The 10,233-nt window shown below is 51.1% G+C and overlaps 1 protein-coding gene across 2 annotated transcripts in view; it reads left to right on the top strand.

Annotated features, from left to right (window-relative positions):
- The first annotated feature begins 6,656 nt into the window (after positions 1-6,656).
- WISP1 (WNT1 inducible signaling pathway protein 1) overlaps positions 6,657-10,233 on the top strand; it is a 40,025-nt gene continuing 36,448 nt past the window's right edge. For both annotated transcript variants that reach the window (XM_025395284.1, XM_025395285.1), the window contains exon 1: positions 6,657-6,913. In XM_025395284.1, coding sequence (XP_025251069.1) covers positions 6,845-6,913 — 69 coding nt within the window. In that variant the 5' untranslated portion in view covers positions 6,657-6,844. The remainder of the gene's footprint in view (positions 6,914-10,233) is intronic.

Here is a 10,233-nt window from a genome sequence, read left to right on the forward strand (position 1 = left end):
ACATGGCCCAGGTTGGGAACACAGGCTGAGCCCTTGTGACAAAAACCAAAAAAGAAAATAAATAGTAACTCTGTATTCAGCTTCTATCATAAGCTAAGTTCTACACTAGTCCCCATCACAACCCTAGGATGTCAATATTATCATTACCCCCATTATACAGAGAGGAAGACTGAGGTTCAGAGAGGAGAGTGGCCTTTCCATGATCTCGCAGCTGTCATGCAATGTGGCAAGTGTTTCCTTGTATATTTAGCAGAGGCCAGCCTGACACCAAAGCTCCTGAGGCTTGGGAGACCTCACCTGTGGCCAAGACTGGAGCTATGGGTGAGTTTCCGCCCAAATAAGCTGGGTCTCAGGACCTGAGTGGCAAGAAGCGGAGCCAGTCAGGGGTTTCCTGGTGCCGCCAGCCTCCCAGAGTAGGCCTAGCTGTTTAAGATGGGGCACAAGGGACACACCTTTGCCCCTCTGGCCTCTAGGCAGCCCTGGTGTCGAGGGTGCCCCTTCAGTGGTTCCTCTGTTCTTGCTTGAGCCCCAAAAAGAGAGGCAGATCCTCACTTGGGCCCTCATGCCTGCACTGCCGGGAGGCAAAGGTCTGAGAAGAACCCACCCCCACCCTCCTCTGCTTTTCCCAGAGCAGCCGCACTGGTTCAGCAGAAATGCTTTTGTGTGCATCTGAGTCACCCAGGAATGGGCATCTTGCCTCCTGGACAGTGTGGGCTCCGTGCATGTTCATGGGACAAACAAACGACAAACAAATAGGCTATGAGTAAATCTGGTGCAGATGGGAGCTGTGGGGGCCTCTGGGGTGCCTGGTCCGGAGACAGCCTCTGGAATCTTCTGTGCATCTGGCTGTGGTCAAGGCGGTCTTACTGTTTGGTATAGGAATGCTCTTGCCTGGCCTCTGTTCTTGAGACCCCTCCACCAGCCCCTCTTTGGAATTTATTTACAGCTGCCCTGAGAGATCTGCTGCAGGACATGCCTGGAAGCCCTGTTCGGAGCTGGATGAAGGGAGCCCAGTCCCAGAGACGAGGAAGTGCAAGGCCTTGCCTCCAGTGCAAGGTTGAATGCAGGCCGGAGACCAAACAATGTCCCCACCATGGGCTCCCCTGTCCTTGCCACACACATCAGAAGCACCTACAGTGTGCCAGGCCCAAATGGGGGACACAGAAGTGACCCAGGCCAGATCCTGCCCTCAAGGTGCAAGGGCAAGTGACAAGAATATGCATCCAAGATGAGGGGTTTTATTGAGCACGTACCATGTGCTAAGCTGTGTAATAAGTCCTCTACATCTCTTACTCAGTGCCAGGAGCAGTTAAGAGTGATCAGTACCTCTCTTATCTCCACTTCTCCACTTTATAGACAAGGAAACCAGAACACAGAGAGTTTATGTGACTTCTCCCAGGGCACACAGCAGTAAGTAGCAGGAGGTAGAAGTTCAACCCAGGCCTGTGTGGACAGTGTTGAACCATCAGCCACATGAGAATGACATCAGCCAAGGTGGCAACTAACAGATGAGCCCTGAATCCCAGAGGAATTCCTTAATAGGCCTGAGGAGCAGGAGCAGTGGCTGGGTCTGCTGGTGGGAGTCAGAGGGAACTTGAGGACCCCTCATGGGGGATGGGATGAGGTCACACTGGGGAAACCAAGGCAGCAGTCAGGAGCCACTCACTAGGAAGAGGTTGCCAGATCTGAAAAGCATAGAACTTAGTGGAAAAGAGGAAAAATGGAAGGAGGCTGTAGCACCCACAAAGGCGCAGGACTCAGGAGCCCACTCTCTGACTTGAGTCTGGAGTCGGATGCCTGCTAGCTGTGTGACCTGGAGCCAGTTCCTTAAGTCTTCCGTGCGTTGATTTCCTCAAATATAAGGAGGACATGGTTTGAGCACCTACCTCAAAGGCACTTAGCACATAGTATTATGTGCTTAGCACACTCCATACATGATTATTGAATGAACAACCTTACTGTGTGTTTACAAGGACACATGCAGACAAATAATCCAAGTTCAGGGATGCAGATCCTGTTGTCTGTGGGGAGCTGAGGAGAGGCATGGGGAATTAGGATCAAGGGAGTACATGGATAAATTAAGTTCAGAGGGGACCCTGTTCAGGGAGGGACCCTATGTAGCCTTGGCAGCATGCCATGAACCCTCTGCAGCACTGGTACCAATAAATCACCATTGACAACGAAAGTAAGTCACCCTGTGTGATGCCTATGGGCCTGACACCTGGAGAAAAGGCAGAAGATCACCTCCAGGCCCTACAACCCACACACTCCTACCTGGGCTCAGCCAGGACGACGGCCACCTCCGTCTTTCATTTACCCCTTGATGCTTCCTCCATAAATGGGTCCTGGAGACCTGAAATGGGCTTTGTGTTCCTCTCAGCACCTTGAAGGAGCAGAGTTTGGCTCTCGAGGAGCACGTGTGGACACATTTGTCTTCTCCTCCAAGTATTCCCTCCTTCCTCTCTTCATTCTTCAACCCATACATCCCTTCACCACCTCATTCATCTGCTTCTTCATTGGTTCATTTGGTCATTCACTAAAAAACATGTCTCAAGTACCCTCTGCAGGCTGGGCTTTGTAGTGATGCTGGGGATACAGGATAGATAGGGAGATGTGGGCCTGGTCTCACCCTTGGACCTCAAAATCTATGAGGGAAATGATTAATACTCAGTAAACAAACAATGACACACAGGGCTAGAACCATGAAGGAAGAAAGCAGGTGACTGAGCTAGAGACCAGTCTGGAGGGCCGATTTAGATGAAATGATTAGGACTGGGGGACATCCTTGCAGAAGACTGTCCCGGGAGGTCCTGGGAAATGGAACATGATCTCCCCACACTTGAGCGCATCCATCCTTCTGTCCATCCATCCATCATCTACTAAATTCGTTCATTCCTTATTTATTCATTTATTTGTTCAACACATGAGGAAGCTGGGTTTACTTGGGGAAAAAATTGTTTGAAGCTACACAGATCTGCGTTCAGATCACAATTTTGCCATGTACTAGCCGAATGGCAGGGAAATGTCACTCATCTCTCCATGCCTCAGTTTCCTCATCTATCGAATGGGGATAACAATGTCTAACGGGAGACTGGTTGTGAAAATGAACTGAGATGAGGATTTGGTGAGACGGTGTCACCTGGAACATGGCAACTATTGTTCTGGTCCACTGGCCAGATGCTTAGGGTTTGCCCAGCTCTTGTAGGGATGAACACACCACAACCCAATCATAGAGCCTAGGCTGCAGCCCATTCTGGCTCCTCTAATCAGGAAAGCAGGGACACACCCATTATCCCCTTCCGGCCTCCTGAGGACCCTATCTGGTAGACACTAACATCATTTATTTAAACAAACAAAACTGAGGCACAGGGAGGTTATTGATTGTCCAAGCCCCCCCCCCAACAAGTAAATGGAAGAGCTGGGGGACACCCTAGGCATTTCGCCTCCAAATCCACCATCCTGTCCAGCTCACTGGGCCATTTCTTTTCAGTTTCACTGACACTGAAGAACAGCAGGTGCCCGTGAGGCCCACCGGGTCATGTGCGGTTTCACCCACAGGTGGAATGGTCAGCACTGTGATCATGTTTTGGGATATCTGCTTCAATTGCTCGAGACAATCAAATTTCCTAAAACTGATGGTGGAGTTCAATGGGTTCCAGCTCTGCAGGCTCTTGTTACACTTAACATCAAGAGGCTTTGGCAGGTCAATCTGGCTTGGAAATGTCTGGTCCTGACTCTGTGCCTTGTCTGAGGTTAAGAGACTTTAGTTTCAGCCTCAGATCTACTACTCACACGTGTGCTCTGAAACCATCTAGCATCTCTGAGATTTGTTCCACCTATTTCATAACACTGTCTGCCTTGCAGTCATGAGATGCTTTACAGCACAGAGCCTGTTCATACTTAGTGTTCATCGAAATGTAAGTGAACCTAGATTGGCCCCTAACACCTTAGGTTATTTATTAATGACACCTGTCAACAATGCTGGCCTCCTAGGATTTGTGTTTTTTGTTTGTTTGTTTTTGAGAAAGAATCTCACTCTGTCGCCTAGGCTGCCTTGCAGTGGCGTGATCTCAGCTCACTGCAACCTCTGCCTCCGGGGTTCATGCTGTTCTCCTGCCTCAGCCTCCCAAGTAGCTGGGACTACAGGTGTCCACCACTATGCCTGGCTAATTTGCTATATTTTTAGTAGAGATGGGGTTTCACCATGTTAGCCAGGATGGTCTTGATCTCCTGACCTTGTGATCCACCCGCCTCGGCCTCCCAGAGGGCTGGGATTACAGGTGTGAGACACCGCGCCTGGCCTGGGATTTGTTTTTAAGAGCGTCAATAAGTTAATGAGAAGAAAATGACTGACATTTATTGGGCAGTCCTTACGTGCCCCCCACATACCCTGCCCTTTAATTTTACATATATGATTTTAGTAATCTTCATGTATCAATTGGTATACGACTTTACTCCAAGAAATGAAAAATCAGACTAACTACAGTTTAAGCAACAAAATATTAAATTATTATTATTATTGTTTTTATTTATTTATTTTTTTTGAGACGGAGTTTCACTCAGTCACCCAGGCTGGAGTGCAGTGGTGCAATCTTGGCTCACTGCAAGCTCTGCCTCCTGGGTTCACACCATTCTCCTGCTTCAGCCTCCCAAGTAGCTGGGACTATAGGCGCCCGCCACCACGCCCGGCTAATTTTTTGCATTTTTAGTAGAGACAGAGTTTCACCGTGTTAGCCAGGATGGTCTCGATCTCCTGACCTCTTGATTCGCCCATCTCGGCCTCCCAAAGTGCTGAGATTACAGGTGTGAGCCACCACGCCTGGCCAAATTATTTCATGTAATGAGAAGTCTGAACAGTGGTTCCAGTAACAACATGAAGTCCCAACAACTCAGACCTTTTTTTTTTTGCTTCTGCTCTGCCATCCTCAGTTTGTTGACTTTTCATTCTCAGGCTTGTGCCTCATATACCCAAAATGGCTGCTGCAGCTCCAACCATCACATTTGCACACAAGGAAAGAAAAGAATGAGTAGACGGTCCTTCTCTTCCCGAGGAAGGGAATCTTTTCTAGAAGACCCTAGCAGGTTTCCCTTATGTCTCATTGGCCAGAATTGGATCAGAGGCCCATCCCTAGGTCAATAAATGGAGAAATCATCAGCACCATTTCTTCTGGGGCATGTCTATAGGGATCATAAACCCCTTTCATGAACACAAGCCTGCTGCTACCTCCAAGCAGCCTCGCATGCTTCAGCATCCTTTGTCAATAAGATACAGGAAAAGACAAGAAAAGGAGTAACTGTCGTTTAAACCGCAGTGTCGAGCGTTCCTACTGACCTGGAGATGCTGAGGACTTGCCAAGGTGTGAGAGCCGCTGCAAGGAGGCCGTTGTGGTTGGGCATGGTGCACGAGAGGCAGAGAGGAAGAAGCGTGCAAGGAGTTGGCTGGCCCAGGGGCCACGCCAGAACTGGGGATTCTGTGCTGTGTGATGGGCAGGCTTTGGACAATTGTATACAGAAGGTGATCTGTACATGATGCTAGTTCATGGACTGCTCTGAGAAGTGTGGATGAAAGAGGGTGGGCAGGGAGGCGGGGTATCAGTCAGGAGGCTATGGCAGTGGTCCCCATGGTGAGCACAGGGCTGGACTAGGACAGCCCACAGAAGACATATTTTTTATCTCCTTTCTTGCGCAAGGAAGAGACTCAGTGGCAGCAGTGCAACAAGGATGCAGGCCAGGAATCCCAAACCCCCAGGGATAACCAGCATCCAGAGACACATGGGGACAGCTCCAGCACCAAACGGCCTCTGACCAATGAGCAGAGAAGGAAAACAGCAAATGCGTTACCGTGGCTTTCATGTGTCATGAAGGTGATGCTGTAACCTGAGCCTCAGAGCTCATTTTATTTGTGAATTCCTATCATTTCTAGATGGGTGGACTGAAAGCCGTCCTCTTTCACTTGCAGCTAGGGAGAGGGGAATGCAAGAGGGCAAATGAAAACCAGAAGCAGGGTAGGGATCAGTGGCTCACACGTGTAATCCCAGCACTTTGGGAGGCCAAGGCGGGCGGATTACCTGAGATAAGGAGTTTGAGACCAACCTGGCCAATATGGTGAAACCTCACCTCTACTAAAAATACAAAAATTAGCTGGGCGTGGTGGCACATGCCTGTAATCTCAGCTACTCGGGAAGCTGAGGCAGGAGAATTGCTTGAGCATGGGAGACAGAGGTTTGCAGTGAGCAGAGATCCCACCACTGCACTCCAGCCTGGCCGACAGAGCAAGACTGTCTCAAAAAAAAAAAAAAAAAAAAAAGAAAAGAAAAGAAAAAAGAAAACCAGAAGTAGGAGCAGCCTAAAGAAATGACAGGGAGTTGATTTTCCACTGGGAGCCCCTCAAAGCCCACACACCCGCCTGCCTGGAGTAACAGCGTCTCTGCCGCCATCCTGCACCCTCCCACGCTCCCGCTCCCTGTGGTCGTGGAAGACCTAGGCAGGATGACCCCAGCTCCTCTGTGAGAATTTCACGCCCTAGTGTGAAGTCATAGCCTTGTAACTTTCCCTTTAAGAACTGTCAGAGCTGGGGAGGCTGGCCAACTTCAGGCTGGAGGTGGGGACAGAGGGAAGAAAGAAAAAAAAAAAAAAGAGAGGCAGGAAAAGTTTTTTCAGAGGAAAATGCAGGGTTTGTCCTTCACCCTGACGTCAGATCTTGCTTTAATAAAACCCCCCAAGGGCTGCGGAAGAGGCATATCTGCTGCTCCTGATGGGCCGGACAGTCTGGGCCCAGCTCCCCCGAGAGGTGGTCGGATCCTCTGGGCTGCTCGGTCGATGCCTGTGCCACTGACGTCCAGGCATGAGGTGGTTCCTGCCCTGGATGCTGGCAGCAGTGACAGCAGCAGCCGCCAGCAGCGTCCTGGCCACGGTGAGTCCTGCCTGGAGGGGCTCAGAGGGACACCCGGCTCCCTTCCCCACTGGGTCCCGCTGTATGGGGGTTGGTGGGAAGGATGAAAAGGGCTGGGAAGGTTTGGGGCAGGAAGGTGGCCACAGGGCAAGGGCAGAGCCCTGGGTGAGGAGTCAACTGCTCAGGTTGGCTGAAGCTGGCAGGGTGAGGAGGATGGTGCGACACTTGGGGAAACAAACTACACAGGTCCAGCCTGCCCTCTCTCCCCACCTGAACCAGTGCAGAAAGAACGGGACCCTCAGCAGAACTGGGAGTCAGGGGCCCGGGCTCCAGACCCGTCTTTGCCTAACCTGGCTGTGTGGCCTTGGGTGGGTCACTCACCCTCCCAGAGCAGTGTAAAGCGAGGGAGTTGTCAGGAGACTTCTAGAGTCTCTGAGTTTGAAAACTCCAAGACTCCAAGCATTGGAGATACTATGAGGATGGGAGATGGAAAAAGAAAAAAAAAAAAAAATGGAAAGAAAAATGCCAGTTTTCAACAAAAGCTCCTTATTGAGCGAGCAGTGCCCAGGGTGATGCCTAACCCCAACTGCTGTCACCTCCAGTCTGCACAGCCCTCTGCAGTCTGTAGAGTGTCCATACTTGGCTCCTGCCTATGAAGCCTGCTGTTCCAGGGTGGGGGTGGTGGGGCACCCCAGGGTCTCTCTCTCTCTTCTACCTGCACCCCAGGGTACACCAAGCGGAAGGGACAAAGGTCTGCACCTCCAAAAGCCAGGGGAGTCACACATGTGACCATGTAGAGCCAGCCTGCTAGGGCCAGGCATAGTGAGGGAAAGGCAGAGGCAGGCAGTGCAAGGAGGGCAGGAGGTGGGCACCTGGCAGCTTCTGAGCCCCAGATTCCACAGTCCAGGGCAGGACCTGCTCCTGGCAGAACAGCCTAGAGACAGAGGGGTGATGGCAAGAGGGTGTTTATCCCCAGCTGACACTGACGGCTTCCTTGGGGATTAAGAAGCTCCCTTCACAGATGAGGAAACCGAGTGTTGGGGTTAAGCCACTTGCCAGAACCAGACTCCGTGTCTGCTTCAGCCAGAACTGAGGCCGAGAGCCGATAGCAAACTGAGAGCTGGGAAATGGGAATTCCTCGCAATGCCTTCGTGTGTGTAATGACGGCTGGGGGTGAGTCTGTCTCATCTGTGGTTAAATCCTCATGCCCGGCATGGTGCCGGCCTGTAGTTGGTTCAGAACCACCTCACCAGAAAGTTATCAGCTCCATTTCACAAATGAAAGAAATGGAGTGAGAGCAAGTAAAGGACTTGCCCAGGATCTCCTCATTAAGAAGTGGCCAGGACCCAAACTTAGATCTTTTGATGCCAAATTCTAACCATTCCTACTTAGGGGAGGCTGCCCATGTCCTACAGGGGTGCCCAGAGGAGCTAAGTCGGTCTTTATTTCGGCTCTGGGTACGGCTGCGCCTTTATGTGGGTACAGCTTTGCAGGTTGCCCTGTCTGGGAGGGCAGGGAGTGGATGGAGAAAAGGTAAGAGTTTGAGAGAAGCCCAAGTCTGAGTGGGCAGAGGAGGCGAGAGGTTTAAGCATGAGTCCAAGTATACTGGAGCCCTGGTCAGCTCCCAGAACAGCCAGTGCTGAGGAGGAGTAAAGGACAGAGCCAAGGACTCAGCCAGAGGAGACCAGCAAAGGAGCAGCGCATGTGGAGGGACCCAGGCAGCAGGATGGAGGGAAGGCTCCTGGGACCAGCACAGGGCACCTCTTTTCTAGGCAGCCCCTGCCTGGGGAACCCAGACCACCCGACCCATGCTTGTTTCATGATTTAGACGCTTCTGGGACAAAGGTGTGCATGGCACTGGAGTTCTCGGGGCATCCCGAAAGCCCTGCCTGCTGTGTGGGCTGTGAGACGGATAGAAACAAGCTGGACTCCACTTGGACACCAGCCTTGTTTCACAGCCAAATTCCATACATGGCCACCCTCCCGAATGAATATGCAAGGGGAGCACACGTCCAACCAGGGTCCCAGTCAGATCTTAATGGAAAAAATGGTTGTAAATGTTCATATAGAAGAAAATGTATATGAGAATTGCCAAGAAAACTTTGAGGAAGTAGAGTTACGAGGGGAACTTCTCTGGGAGATATGAAAGTGTTCTGGAAAGGTTCTGCAGTGGAAGGAGGAAGATGGCAGTCCAGGAGGAGATCAGCGGAGGAGGATGGCACCCAAGTGATCTCAGGAACAGCCGAGTGTATTTGGGAATTTAATCTGTGCTAATGGTGTATGGCAGATATGACTTATGTTTTCAGCTCTTTATTCTTTCTTCTACATTTATTGTGTCTACCATGTGCTAAGAGAAAGGGACTCCGTTTAATGTGCATCAGCAAGTACTGGGCCAACACATGTATAAGACCTACCCCAGTTCATCCAACATTTATTAGGCACATTCTACAATTCCCATAACAATATCATTTACAAGTGCAATTATCCCCCTTCACAGATGCGAAAACTGAGACTCGGAGAGGTTAATTTGTCAAAGGTCACACAGCCGGTAATCAGGGGAGCTGACATTTGAACCTTGGTCCAGCTCTTGGTAATGGAGCCTCCTGCCTCCCTGGTCCAAGCACTTGTGCAGAAACCAGGAGCATGTTGTCCCTGCTCCCACAGAGCTTACTGGCTAGCAGGGCAGATGACAGGGGCAACGTCAGCCAGAGTAGAGCGGCTGGAATTAGGCTCTGCCACTGGCCGTGTCGGCCTCAGTAAGTCCTGTTGCCACCTCAGACCTTACTTTCCTCATTTGTATCGCACTAACAGTCTCATCACACCAAGCTCCCTGCTGCTGAACGTGAAAATGTGACTGAGGAAAACCCTCTCAGAAGTGTGTAATTCAGCAAACGAATGCTGCATGATAAATTCCTGGGCAAGCATTAGGCCTGTGGTGGTCTAGGTATAGGTCTACAGGTGAGACCCACATCCTCCCTCCCGTATCAACACATGTGGGATGTGCACAGCTGCCCTGTGTGTGTGAGAGAGGGTGTGCGGGGGTATGCATATGGTGTGTATGTGGGGTGTGTGTGGGGTGTGTGGGGTGTGTGTGGGGGTGCGTGTGTGGTGTGTATGTGTGTGTGCCTGTGTGGTGTGGGGGGGGGATGGTGTGGGGGGAGTGCGTGTGGGGTGTGTGTGTGTGGTGTGTGGAGGGTGTGTGTATGGGTTTGTGTGGTGTGTGTGTGGTGTGTGTGTGTGGTATGTGCGTGGGGTGTGTGTGTGGATGTGTGGTGGGGGGTGTGGTGTGTGGGTGTGGTGTGTGTGGTATGTGTGAAGGGTGTGTGTGGTGTGTATGGGGG

Source organism: Theropithecus gelada, chromosome 8 (genome assembly GCF_003255815.1).
Source record: "Theropithecus gelada isolate Dixy chromosome 8, Tgel_1.0, whole genome shotgun sequence".
NCBI lineage: Eukaryota > Metazoa > Chordata > Mammalia > Primates > Cercopithecidae > Theropithecus > Theropithecus gelada.